Source organism: Megalobrama amblycephala, linkage group LG10 (genome assembly GCF_018812025.1).
Source record: "Megalobrama amblycephala isolate DHTTF-2021 linkage group LG10, ASM1881202v1, whole genome shotgun sequence".
Classification (NCBI taxonomy): domain Eukaryota; kingdom Metazoa; phylum Chordata; class Actinopteri; order Cypriniformes; family Xenocyprididae; genus Megalobrama; species Megalobrama amblycephala.
Genome location: NC_063053.1, coordinates 25,737,878 through 25,753,248, shown reverse-complemented (window position 1 = coordinate 25,753,248; position 15,371 = coordinate 25,737,878). Strand labels below are relative to the sequence as shown.

Here is a 15,371-nt window from a genome sequence, read left to right as displayed (position 1 = left end):
CGCGTCAGAAACGGAAGTGCTAAAAATCGCTAAAAATGGGCTTCACTTGTCTCAATTGAGTTCCAATGGGGTCGCTGTGTCCATTTCTTTTACTGTCTATGGCTCATACGCATGTCCTGAAATATCAGGTCATTTTGCTAGCTAGCTAGATATCGGCCTGTTAGCATTGTTTCAAAATATTGTCATTCAGTATAACCAAAAGTGTCATTCGGTAAAACCGAAATTTTGGTTAAACCGAATAACTTTTTTGGTGACAAATTTTGTCCATCTTGTAAAAAAAATTACAAAAGCAGTGTTAACTGATTATAAAAACCACATAATCTCATTGTTAACACACACTTTTTAAAACCTTATTCATCAATGACCCAAATATAGAACCTCAACCAATCAGAATATAGAGTACTTACTAAATAAATAGACACGAAATACTTATCTGAGGTAAAAAATATTTTACTAACTTAATTGGAGAGACAGGAGCACAGGTAGAATAATGGGTTTCCTCGATCAATTTTCAGTTACATAGTGTTGCCACGGTTATTAATCGAGAGTATATGAATGGCGTAATTGACCAATCAGAATCAAGTATTCCAGAGAGCCGCACAATAAATACTTTTAGTTTAGCATCTGTTGGTTTATTCAGTCTGTATATTTGTGTCTCTGTCCAGGGTGCTGAATAATACATCAGTCCGTCTGTGTCATTCACTCTTTCCTCGGTAGATCCTCTGCTTTGACCACAAGATAATGATGCTTCACTTTTGGCTGATTTCAATGGAAAGCTCTGTCATGTCGACGAAATCAGCCTTTAAGTAAACAACGTTTCCATTTCTCAATTGGTTTCTTTGAACGCGTCTCATCGAAAGCGTTTACAGGAAACATCGTGATTCAACCCCACAGCAGGTGTCAAAATAACTTCACACAAACGATACGAATGAAACGGACCCGCTTTCCGCTGCTCAAATTAACGTGTTAATGATTCTTACCTCTGTCGCCATGATGCCTGAGACGGTGGTGGATGTGTGGTGGATCTGTCCCGGTGCTGAAATCCTCTCCACTCGTGGGACAGTAACGGACGGAGAGATGAACGCACTGGAGAGGGTGGAGCAGCGTCCTACTGATGGAGGAGGAGTGACTAGTACAGATGTGTTTCACTTCATATCTGTATAAACAATATCTTCGTAGAGACTCCGAGGACCACCAGATTACCACATAACACTGGGGTAAAAAGTGTTTCATCAATATTTTTTTTTTTTTCTTGAGATGTTGAGATGTTTGCATTATCTATACATTACAAAACTAAATGGACTAAATACATAAACTAATAAACAAGCAAACAAATAAATAGGTGAATGAATAATTTAACTAAAAATGTGCTTAATGTGATAACATCTAAATTAAATGGTGAAAAATAGTGAAAAATGAAAGATATTAAAGGGATAGTTCACACAAAAATGACAATTCTGTCTTTAATTACTCATGCCGTTCCAAAACTGTAAGACTTTCATTCATCTTCGGAACACAAATTAAGATCTTTCTGATGAAATCTGAGAGATTTCTGTCCCTCCATTGACAGCTACACAACTCACATTTTGACGCTTCCAAAAGTTCATAAAGAGATCATAAAACTAATCCATATGATTTGAGCAGTTTAGTCCAAATTTTCTGAAGAGACACACAATCGCTTTATATGATGAACAGATTTAATTAAGGTTTTTATTCACATATAAACATTCATCACCGCACACATCAATTATGGTAAACGGAAGCTCAAGCATGTTTGCTTGACATGCGAGAACCAATGAGGTTCATTCTTGAAGAGGTTTGTTCTCGCACGTCAAGCAGGTTCAGTTGAGCTTCTGTTTATGTTCACTGATCAATGTTTATATTTGAATAAATTAAATCTGTTCATCATATAAAGCGACTGAGTCTCTTTAGAAAATTTGGACTAAACTGCTCAATTCATATGGATTGATTTAACAATCTCTTTATGAACTTTTTGAAGCATAAAAGTGCGTAGCTGTCTATGGAGGGCCAGAAAGCTCTTAGATTTCATCAAAAAGATCTTCATTTGTGTTCTGAAGATGAACAAAAGTCTTACAGGTTTGGAACAACACAAGGGTGAGAAATTAAAGACAGAATTTTCATCTTTGGGTGAACTATCCCTTTAACACTAACATATTATAAAAATACCAGCCAAAATGCAACAGGTTATTTTTAAGAGACATAGCAGGTCGAAAGAGCTTCTGAAGGTAACAACTGCCCATATACCTTTGTATTGTATAGATGAAAAATGTATACATTAATGTTTACGTTTTCAGTATACGTATGAAACATTTTAAATTAATACATTAGATTTAGAAATATAGATTTTTTCCATCATGAGTTTTACCTACTTCCTTCTGGGAGAAGATTCAAATTTCCACAGTGTAGACTGAACAGGTTCAAGCATTCTTTCTTGTCCTTCAGATCTTAAAAACTAAGAAAAATAATAAAGGGTCCAAGGGTTTGTGCAATACGTGATGAATGTGACAAATTAGTGTATTCACAATCTACAGTATGTTTGTGGATGGAGGGCTGTACAGTATAAATTGGGATGCAGGTGGTGGTGTGCAAATTATATTGGATGGACTGATGTTGCTGTGTCTGATGTAAATCCTAGTCAAAGAAAAAATAATATTTCATTTTAATCTAATGAACATATAAAATTCCATCTGAAATAAAATTATGACAGATTTATGGTGTGCTGGCATTTTCCTGGCTCTTGTTTGTTGCAAAAATATCTTTCTCTGGCGATCATTGCGGTGGCTCAGCCTGAGTCATACATGCATGAAAAAGACTGCATAATTCACAGGAAAGGCAAAGACTCTTAAAAATGTATTAAATGCGCTGCTGATGTTTGGACACTCCTGTGCTTTGACCAGCAGCCTATATGTGGACTGAAAAGTAGTCATGTTTTAACCATGATCATGTCTAGTAATAAACAAAGCAATAAGGTGCATGCAGCGTATATATGTTAGAGTTACAAATTTGGTGTAATGCGCTGCTGCAACTGATGGTGTTGGAAAGCACACCTTACCTAATGACCTTGACTTGAAATTAAGTTCTGTCATGACAACTCTCGGAGTGTTTGGCATGGTAATGGGTATGACAATGTTGTATAGATCTTCTAACTTGCTGCTGCTGTAGGTTATTGCTGTTGCTACAGAGCAAGTATGGGACTTGCTACTGCCAATACATATACAACACGCTGCTGTGAGCAAGTAAGACATGCTGCTGCTGTATAATATAGCTTACATGAATTACCTGTAGTAGATATATACACGTGGAGCTGGGGAAGGTGGAGGGTTTGCTGAAGCACGCTGCACTGCTAAGGCAATGCTACCAAAGTACTTTGAAACTTGAGCATGCAAGCTCATTGGCTACTGATAGAGCAGGAACCAATCAGCTGTGCCCTATAGATAACAATGTGATTATGAACAGGTTGAGTTAAAGGACCTATTAGCCTGTGCCATCTAGAGTTTCATGGCAGAACTTTGTATATGAAGACTTCAGATGCAAAAGCCTCTAAGTGCCATCTGAAATTTTCATCTAAAATGAGCATTTTTATCAAGCTTGTATGTTTAGGTTCAGTAATTTCACTTTAATGGCAATTAAGAGGTCCTTTTCATTGCCATTAAAGTGAAATAACTGAACCTAAACATACAAGCTTGATAAAAATGTTCATTTTATAAGAAAATTTCAGATGGCTTTCATAAGTCTTCATATATTCACTTAAAGTATTCATATATTCTTGAACAAAACACACTTACTCCAAACAGTCTAAGCATTTGTCACATTTGATTGCTGCAACTCAGAGATAGCTAATCTGAATCACATTGGACACATGACAATACCATCTGCTCCTGTCTCTGACTGAAGACTGTAACTGAATGCTATATAATTATAGAAAAAGAACTTTGCCTTGCATCCAAAAAGCAAAACAATTTGCATTACAGGCCCACGTGGGCTGACATAATCAAAAAAGCTTATTGCCCAAAGCCTGAACGCATTCGCACACACGCTCACCGATTCAGGCACGATACATCTGGGAAAACACAGAGGAAGTGTATACACTAATCACAGCTTATTTGATAAGACAGCAAAACGCCTTTGGGAATGTCAGATAATATAAGGTCAAATTTGAACAAACACGCAAAACGTGGGAAGCAAAAGCTGCTTTATTTAATTTACAAAATGATTTTTTTTCTGCAATATCAAAGGAGATTATAAATGACTCCACAGTTATTTAAAGCATTTTCATGTATAAAAGCATTTTTGATTTACACACTTTTTTTCTGAATGAAAATAGAATTGGTAAGCATTCTCTTATTCTCGATACTCACTCTAAACTGTGTGAATGAAAATCCAGAGGAATGCCTAGGAAGGGGAATCTTCCTCTTGTTTTTCATCTAGGCCAAAAATGTTTTGTACAGATGCCACCATCCCTTGGCACAGAAACGTCTGTCTCACAGGAGGGAACGGGAAAGAAAAAAGAAGGTTTGATCCACGATATAAATAAAACATCAAAACGCCTTTGTTTATTGTGTCTTTTTATAGCGGTGTTAAAAAATAAAGCATGTAATCTCACTGTGCCTGGTTACTAACATTGCAGAAAGGGAGCTATAAATAGAGCTCCCTAAATAGATGCACACGTGCACCTATTTTTCCTAGATTTCTATAGCGCAGTACATCTTCGTGTCCCTATCATACATTGTAAAATAATAAAGGTACACTATGTAACTTTTTTTTTTCAACACATCATCAATCCTTTTTTTAAAACATGTTTTTGTCTCACCTTGATCCATTATGGTAAGCTTATTATTATATTTTAGACAGGGTGTGTGGGCTTTTGCGTGGAAATTGCGTACATTGAAATGTTGTAAAAGTGACGCAGAGAAGGAGTTTTTATTACTCAGCAGGTGAGTAAGGTATTTTATTGAAAAGATAAATTGCAATAGGTCTCTAACAGAGTTCATTGTAAAGCATTATCTGTTGCGGAGGGTCATATTCATCTGCACAGTCACGTAGAGCCGAAGCACAACCAAAAAAAATTTTCTTCCGCAGGTTTGTTTTTTAATCACCAGAGGGCCAAATGTTACATAGTGAACCTTTAAACTAAGGGTAGGCCTACGTTTACACAACAACAATGTACTTAAAGGAATAGTTCAATCTAAAAAATGAAAATTTGATGTTTATCTGCTTACCCCCAGGGCATCCAAGATGTAGGTGACTTTGTTTCTTCAGTAGAACACAAATGATGATTTTTAACTCCAACCGTTGATGTCTGTCAGTCAAATAATGCGAGTGAATGGTCACACAATCTGTAAGAGTCAATAAACACGCACAGACAAATCCAAATTAAACCCTGCGGCTCGTGACGGCACATTGATGTCCTAAGACACGAAACGATCGGTTTGTGCGAGAAAGCGAACAGTATTTATATCATTTATACCTCTAAAACACCACTATGTCCAACTGCTTTCAGCAATCGCTTGGCGATGTCTGATCGCGCTCTGACAGCGGCAGTGATGTCTAGCTCTCATTGAAGTATATGCGCGAGACATCACTGCCGCTGTCAGAGCGCGATTAGACCTCACAAGTAGTTGGCGATGTTACTTTGTAAAGAAAGACTACGTATGCGTACACGTCTGCACATACGCATTCTTTTACAGGGCTCTCGAGCCAAACCACAGTCTATGCGCCAAACACGCATGCATATCCACCTTATTTTTACAGTTTACTGCACTTTGATATTCTTATTGTTATTTCCCTATAGCACACATTCACAGAAAATACGTTGAAAAATAAGGTGGATAGACTAAACACGTAATATACATGTGCAAGACGTCGCCATTTTCATAGATTCGCGTTTTTGCAGTTTACACGGAGTTGACAACTGTAGCGTTTTAAAAAAAACTTGCACTTTGAAACCCGTTTTGCGTTTGCGTTTTCTGTTTCCATCCATCCATCCATCCATCCATCCATCCATTTCTTCTTCTCATAATGGAATGCATCATGAAATCTGATGAAACATGCTGATTTCTGAGAAAACCAGGCAATCTGCACAAAGGAGTTCACATGCTCACTGTCACAGATTTTCTTATTCGATTAGTCACTTAGAAATACTGCAGAACACTAAAAAAATCCATCTGTTTATTTCCAGGTTTTAATTTAAATATGAGCTTCAGATTTTCAAAGTCAACTCAGACTTTTGGACCTCCCTGTATATACTTTCTTGGAAGTGTCTAAGGACAGTGAGAACGTCACTGTTACTAAGGAAACAGAACAAAATCAGATTCCTTTTTTTTTTTTTTTTTTCATCATCTGACCACCTGGAATGATCTTTGGATCACACTAAAATCTCAGTAGGATCCTCAGGCATATTCAGATGGAGAAATGTGTGAGAAAAACATATTGCAACACTTCACAGGCCGTGGAACTATTGACTTTGGTTCGTGAAGTGCATTCCTATGGTTCTTTCCATTCTCTTGGCATATTGTTTATGAAATCTGGCATTTCTTTTGGTAATATTACACTTGTGTTGACATGTACAGCTAGTGTTAGTGTCTTGTAGTTGGGGGCATTATCATGACAAAACACAATTATTGCTTTGAAAGAGAATGTTCACCAAATCTCTTTGACTTCTTCTATTATATCTACAGCTCGTGCCTCAGATATTCTACCTAAAACTAACAAAACTGTTTGGTTTTGATTATCATCTCTGTCGTGGTCACGCTCACGTGATATTGTAGTTCATCATGACAATGTATTATCTGCATGCGTTTTAAAGCCATATCAATATAAACTTCTGATATTTAGATACACATCTGAAATGTGAACACAACTGGATGTCAGACGGTGCGTCCCGTGAGTATTAAACTAAGTTCTCTTTTACATGTTATTGTGCTTAAACTGTCAAATACACACAAGGTTAGGTCAAAAACACAAAGTTCACAAAAACACAGTCGGTTATGTATGTGAAAGTAAACAGCAAGAAAAGAAATCACATGTGTATATATATTAGATCTGTGTATTAAAGTACAGCAGCATAAAATACAGTACCTATTAATATGAACCAAATAAAAGAAAAACAGAAAATCACTCACTGCTCTTGACTGAATAACTTAGTAGCTTTAATAAGAATATATTTCTTACTTGAATACTGCTGTTAAATGCTCTGATGAGGAGATAAACATGGCGGACTGTGTACATCTCACTCAGGGCAGAGTCCGTCAGCGGTCGTGGGCGGGGCCTAAACATTTGCATAATAGGTCCCCTTTAAGTAAATGGCTCTCTTTATGAATAGGCCATGATCTGTTGTATAAAATCAATAATATTACATTTGTACAGTTTCACTTGTGCTATCCAGGACAAAAACAGCACTCGTGCACTCGTTACGCGTGTGATATTTCTTAAATATATCATATGATATAAAAACAAAAACTCATGTAGGGGCATAATTCGAAACAAATGATTCATAAAGCTTCGAAGCTTCATGAAGCAGTGTTTTGAAATCGCCCGTCACAAGATATTGTGGAATAAAGTCGTTATTTTGTTATTTTTGGTGCACAAAAAGTATTCTCGTCGCTTTATAATATTAAGGTTGAACCACTGTAGTCACATGAACTGTTTTAAATATGGTTTTAGTAGCTTTCTGGGCATTGAAAAAGGGAGTGTTATTGCTGGCGATGCAGGCCTCACTGAGCCATCGGATTATCAACAATATCTTAATTTTTCTTCTGAAGATGAACGAAGGTCTTACAGGCATGGAACGACATGAGGGTGAGTAATTAAGGCCATCATTTTCATTTTTGGGTGAACTTATCCTTTAAAAAAAGATGTTAGTATTGACTTATTTCAACTATTATTTTGACTTAAGTCCACTAATAATCCAGGTGGTGGTGCCAGTTATAATTGTAATTGAGTTTCATTTTCATATGAAATGAACCTTGTGTCTCTTATTTGGTAACAACAGCAGTTTTGGGATTTTCCAGACTGGAAAAACTCTAAATTGTAGACAGCATGAAAGTGTGTGGCCAATCAAATGATGCTGTCCAGCACATTTACTGTTTGCTCTTAGAAGGTTGAGGAAAACCTCAAAATTGCCCCTTTACCACATATGCCTTGTCATCTTTTCTAAGGACTCATATGCCCCAATGCAAGGGGACATTTTCTGATTTTTGCAAGTCTGTGCAATGACTATTTATGTGTTTGTGTGTGTGTGCACATCTGTATATCTATGCTACAGGACTGGTCAGGCTCTTTGCCACATTAAATATCCTTCGCCTGTTGACTTAACAACAGGAGGAGACGACTGGAATGCGATCAGTGTTTCGTTCCAAGAGCACAGGAAATGAGAATTCTGAAAATGCAGAAATAAAATATTTTTAACTTTGTTAAAATTGTTAGAAAAGCAAATAAAAAATTATCACAGTCAACACAGAGGTCAAGTGAACTTTGCCAGGTGTACCGGATGTGACAGAACTTGACAAGGCATGCAGTATTGTTTATTGAAAGTATTTGACGATATGTTAGACAAATTATATCAAATTACTCTGGTTGTTAAAAGGTTTTAGAGAAATATGATAATTAAATGTCTCTCCTACATTCCAATGACAACACTACATGGGGGTAGAGTAAAACAACATCCACTCTCAAAAAGAAAAGGAGTATGTGAGAGAGTACAGTGCACAGCATAAATGAGTACACCTCCTCTGAAACCTCTGAAAGTCAGCAATTACTCAATTACTTAGAAGACATGTAAGGGTTCGTTAGAGATATAATGTTCCAGCAAGTCTGCTTAATCAATTACCAAAGAAGCATGTCAAAATTATTCAGGAAAATAAGATTTTCTTATCGAGGTGATAAAACTTTGTGTAGCAAAAATGAGTACACCCTCCTAAAAGTTACTAAAAAAAAATGAAATAAAAATTTTCTGGTGTAAGTTTAAGGCAATGTTTGATAAACAGCTAATTATGTTGAACCAAAACATTTAAAGAGTAGTAATTTCTTGACAATTAAAAGTCCACTGAATCATTCACAGACTTAATGCTGACAGCAATGGAACCACTTGGGAGAGAACTGTCAGGAGACTTATTTCTTAGCACAAAAGAGGACAATGGTACAAGAGGATTACCAAATCATTGTTTTAAGTGTGAAAATATAACTTAAGTAACACAGAAATTCAAAAACAATGGACTTGCGACAAGGCCCCTGAAATAATCAGATTTTAAGCTTTCATTTAGTGATGAGGGATTTTTTTGCTAGACAAAGAGCAGGAGAAATAACAAGCGAGCGTCTCAGAGCCAGCAAAAGCTATGAAAAGAGTGACTGTTTATCTCACAGAGTAAGATGCAGCCTGCAGAAATGACATGCATGGTTGTCGTCCTCACTGGAACTACCTACTGTAGCCAAAGCACAATAAAGTCAGTTCCATTTCCACATCCCATATTTACAAAGTATAGATTCTGGGAATTAATACTCGGGTCTCATGAGACCAAATCAATCATTTTGGATCTAACAGCATCCAAAATATTATGGTGTTGCTAGAGGAGGAGTATAGTGAGAAGTGCCTGGTTCCCACAGTAAAGTTCAGTGGTAGTAAAGCTCTTATATAGGGATGTATGAGTGCTGAAGGTGTGAGGGAGTTGTGCTTTATCAATGCTGTCATGAATTCCCACACCACTGTGTAATTTAATACACAAACTTGAAACAGAAGATGTTACCCTTTCCTCAGTCCCTGCATTGTTGGGAATTGTTTCAACATGACAATGAAGATATGCATTCTCCCATGGTGAAAAACCTTCTGTGGACATTTATTGCACTCAGTCTTAACACTCTTGAGCACCTGTGGGGGATTCTGTAGAGACGAGTTGAGCAACATTAAAGATCAGGGCATTTAAGGAGCTCATCATCCAGGAGTTAAACAGGACAGATGTGACAATTTGTCATGAACTTGTATACTCCGTGCCAAGAAGGGTCAGAGCAGTATATTCAAAATTATGGAAGTGCTAGAATATTATACATTTGCTGAATTAAATCTAGGGTGTACTCATTTCTGCAATCTTTAATTTGAACAAAATTGGCTAATTTACTTATTTTATGGCTATTAATGATATGTATTTCTCAGTTTTTATTATGTATATGTTTAATACGTTTTAGTTTTGCTATGAATTGTATTAGTGATCATAAAGAAAATACATCTTTTATATTTGTTCAGAGTGGGTGTACTCATGCTGTGCACTGCATGTGATTAAAATTCTTATTTGATAAATGAGTTTTGATTACTCAATGTCAAATCTGGCAGAATATACTGTTGCTAAAGTATAAGATGAAGAGGAGACATTTCAACATTTGGCAGGAATAAAACACAATAAAACACAAGAGACAACTGGAGCAGTAGAAAGATGAGATATTAAAATTTTTATGGCCTATTTGTCAGTGTCAATACTGCAATAATCACAAACATATCTTCTTAAGGAGCAGGACTGGGCTTGTGGATTTTACACTCTACTATGACACCTAATATAAATTACAATTCAAAAGTCTGGTGTCAGTAAGATTTTTTTGAAAGATATTTTTATTCAGCAGGGCATATTAAATTGATCAAAAATGACATTTATAATGTTGCAAAATATTTCTATGTCAAATAAATGCTGTTCTTTTAAACTTTCTATTCATCAAATAATCCTGAAAAAAAAAATGTATCAAATAAAATATTTTTCTACAACAATAAATAAATAAATAAATAAAAATAATTAGATGATAATTAGACATGTTTCTTGAGCAGCAAATCAGCATATTAGAATGATTTATTTAACATGTTTTATTTTATTATTATTATTATTATTTATTTATTTTTTTTGATCAAACAAATACAGCATTGGTGAACATAAGTGACTTCTTTTAAAAACATTAAAGAAGCTTACCTCAAACTTTTGAAAGGTAGTGTGTATGTACACACACAGTTACTCAGCAACAAAATCACATTCACGTGTGTTTTTGTATGGCAACATTTACAAAATGTAAAACTTCAGTTGAGTCATACCTCTAAAAGGAAACAAATATACACACAGAAAGTGTTTATATGATCTCATGGTGTGCTTTGTCCTGTCTATAGAGAAATGAGACATATTTCTGTCATGACAACTCTCAGAGTGTTTGGCATGGTAATGGATATGACAATGTTAATATTTTTGGTCCAATCAGCTGTGAGGTAATGATGTGATTGCAAGCAGATTGCGTCAAGGACCTATCAGCCTGTGCCATCTAGAGTTTCATGACAGAACTTTGCATTTCATCATTTGCTTTAAGACAGTCACCCACATAATTAGTTGGCAAATTGATTTTACAAGGTAGGGGTGAATTCAGGTTGATTGGGACACTTTTTCTCAATGGCAAAAAGTGTCCCAATCAACCCGAATTCACCCTGGCAGACTTGCCAAACAAATTGTATGGCGGCCATAAACCTAACAAAGTCTGCATTTAAAGGGGTCATGAAATTGTTTTATTATTATTATTTTAAAATGTTCCTTGAGGTTCATTTATAATGTTAATGAAGTTTTTATGCACAAAAACAACTGAATGCCAGTGGGCGGGGCCTGTTGTGTGATGATGTAGGCTATAACTTTTGTTGATGTCTTGCACTGGAGGCAGGCATATGCAAATGTTTTACCTGTGATGTAACAAATCCTGCAATATCCAAACGAGCAATTTTTGGAGCTTGATTAAATAAATGAGAAGGATGCTTTAAGCTATGAAACTTGCAGGATGTTTTAATGGTACAAAGACAAATTTGATTTCTCATGTCATGAATGACTACTTTAACAGACAGTGAAAAGCATCTTAGCCAGAAAAAAAAAAAATCATCATTACATCTGCTGCGACTGAAAAAAATGAACTAAATGAACTGTGAATTCCTTCTGCATAGAAGAAATGTAGATGGTGAGACAAAGTTGAGGCATCATAAAACTAAGGGCCTTTCACTGGCCCCTGCGGCCCATTCAAAGGAGAACCCAAAGACTAACTGAACTCACATGCAGGTTTAGGCCTGAGGAAAGAGTTTAGATCAGAACATCTTCATACTTGTGCAGACAGACATCACAGCTCATATATCTTTTGGTTGAGGTACAGTGGAACACATATTGCTGTTACTATGTTTTCAGTGATAATTGCTACTGGTTCAAAACTCAAAATAAAAATGCTTTCATAAGTAGAGAAGTGAGCGAAAAATTTGTGTTAAGTGACATAACAAAAGCCAACACATGCACAAACGCTCTGTTTAGTGATTAAAATCATGCTAATAGCTGGAAAAACAACAAAAATGTGGTTAAAGAAATGACTAATGCTATTTTGATGAGTTTAGCTGTGGTTTAGCTGTGCTGGGACGCTATTGTGTTTGCTGCGGGTTTTGGCGTGCTTAACGGCTTCTTGTCTGTTTCTGATTAATCCAAACCGATGACTTCAGTATTCTATGTCCATTGGAATTCTCAGACCAAAATCTTCTCTAGGATGGAAGTTTATGAAATGGCTCAGTTTTTGTTGAGAGTGATTTTTATGCTTCATTATATAACACATTTTTTATCCATTACATAAGAAGGAACACAAATAATCATTAGGATAAAATCACATTCAGATTGCTGCCATTTTCATCAGATTTCAAAATTTCTTCATGATTCAGTTTGAGTATTGGTAAAGAGCAGTGTGAACATCTTTTTGTTTCACATTCAGGTTTGGGATGACATAAGGATAAGAAAATGAACTTTCAGGTAATATATTCCTTTAAAACAAGCAAATCTATATTCAGTGCTCAGTTTGTGTTTCACGTGTCTTGAAGAGCATTTGATATATCTGTTCTCTATGTCCCTATTTCAATCACTAGTGGTCTCACCTCTGGAGGACAGACACCTATTTTACATAAAACCTGGCCATACTTTATGTATCATGTTCTGTAAATTGGCTCTTCTAAAAGTCAGTGCACCACAAGCTCCTTGTAGATTAAGAAATCATTATTTCATCAGGAGGTCATTGTGCCAGATGCAGTTCACATGCAACACCACGGAACAATGCCCTCGGCAGAACATACTAGAAATCAGTCAAAAGCTGCACTGAGGCATCAATGCCAACCTGGTAAAGATCGCACAAAAGTGTGTGTGTTTTGGCCATTGAGAGTCTTTCTAATGCCACAGCAAGAACAAAGAAAAAAAAAACAAAAAAACTGTATGTTGTTCTAAATCCATATGATTTTCTTCTGTAGAGATGTTTGAAAGGATGTTCACACTGCACTTTTCCATACAATGACAGTGAATGATGACTATACATTTATATTTTACTTTATAATACACTACAGGCAAAAATTACTCTTAGCAGAAAAGGTTCTACATAGAATCTTAAAGAGCTCTTTCAGAAGTTTTATATATAGAACCTTTTAGGTGTTCCCATCATGAGAATAGAACATTTTGGCATAAATGGTTCTTTAAAATTAAGTCAAGAACCCGATAGATTCTACATACAACCCCACTAAACTTTTTTTTTCATATTACACTCTTAGAAAAAGTACCAATGAAAAGTTAAGGGCCAGTAAGATTAAAAAAAAAAAAAAAAAAAGAAGAAGAAAAAAATTAAAACTTTTATTCATAAATCATACATGAAATTGTTTAAAAGTAATAGTAAAGACATTTAAAATTTTAGAAAATATTTCTTTTTCAAATAAATGCTATTCTTTTGAACTTTCTATTCATCAAACAATGCATCATGGTTTTTACAAAAAAATATTAAGCAGCACAACTGGAATAATGGCTGCTCAAAATTCAGCTTTGCTATCACAATATATTAATAGAAAATTAGTTTATTTATAGAACTATGACACCAAAATATTTCACACATAAACCAAACTTAACTGTTTTGAAAGATATTTATGATCAAATTAATTTGTATAACGTGTTTATGTGACTTGTAATGCAAAATAATAATAATAATAATAATAATAATAATGAGAGTTTTAAATTGCTTGAGGATTTTTTTTTTAGGAATATCTCATATTTTATAGTACTTTTGTTAATATTGCTATCCCTTCACTTGTATTGCTTCCCCAACAGGTGAAATTACACATCCGTAATAATACGGATGTCACAATTGCAGTTGCACAATTCTGAGATATCCTGAACACAGTGTATCAGCAATAGCATCATTAATTTCCTGTCATCATATGGCAGGGCAGATGGACATGCCCTCCAGGCAAAAACTGCGGACTGTGCTTATCCTGACACAACAATGGCGGGTTTCCATTATCCCACATGGGCACTCTGGCATGGGTGATATTTCCTGTTTGACAAGTCAGTGTGTCAGAGCCACAGTTTGTCCATTCGATATATTTATGCCAGCAGTGACATAAGGACAACATGACAGAATCCAGGGAGTGACTAAATATAGGGCAGATCAAATGACAGGCACAAGGAGGCCTGGAGATCGGTCTGTGAGAACAGCACCCTCAAGTGGACTAAAACTATGTTAACAAGGTTAACAGTCAACAGTAAATTTCATGCATGTTTAAAGGTACGTAGAGCGAGTTTTGCTCATTTCCGTAAGATTTAGGTCAAAACCTTCCCTGTAAGGCTAACCTGGATGTGTGAAATGATTGACAAGCAGAGAATATTGCTGATTTACTAGAATATCATCGGTGACACTGTGATTTTTTATTTTTTTTTAAAGCCGTTTCCAGAGGGCTGTCACAGAGATAGCTGTAAGCTGGAATGACATCCAATTTTATATGTGGTCAAAACAAAATAAAGTAAAAAAATAAAATAAAATAAAATACATATATGAAAAAACACTGAAAAAGCTTGCAATTTCTTGACTGCATTAAACTTTGGCTCTGGATATAATTCAAATACTGTGCTATTTATAAGTGCAGGGAGTGACTGACATAATGTAAGAAGGCCATGATTTAATTGCTTAAGGTTGATAACATAAATTATTTATCTAATACACTGAATACCATTATTGTATCTGCTTTTAATCACAGTCAGTAAAGCTACAGTTTCAATATAAGGAATAATAATAATTATATATGTGGTTGATAACATGGCAATGGCACATTTTTAAAAGACAGAAACCAACTCAGACTTCTGAGAAAAAACTTGAGGCAAAGACATTTGAGATAAGTTGCAAAAATGAGAATGCAACATGTGTTTATTAAAATCTTTATCACTGTAAATCTCTTGAGAGGCCAGACTATGAATAGAGGTCTTCATGCATGCAACATGGAGGTTGTAACCCCTGGATTTTGCCCTGGAACACATCCAAACTGTCTGCTTAGCCTGGGGCGACTAACAGAC

General features: G+C 35.6%; 1 protein-coding gene across 1 annotated transcript in view; it reads right to left on the bottom strand.

Annotated features, from left to right (window-relative positions):
* Positions 1 to 1,296, bottom strand: part of golga7bb (golgin A7 family, member Bb) — a 38,843-nt gene extending 37,547 nt beyond the window's left edge. The window contains exon 1 of the mRNA XM_048205565.1: positions 981 to 1,296. Within this exon, the coding sequence (XP_048061522.1) occupies positions 981 to 992 (12 nt within the window). The 5' untranslated portion in view covers positions 993 to 1,296. The remainder of the gene's footprint in view (positions 1 to 980) is intronic.
* Between the last annotated feature and the right edge of the window lie 14,075 nt (positions 1,297 to 15,371).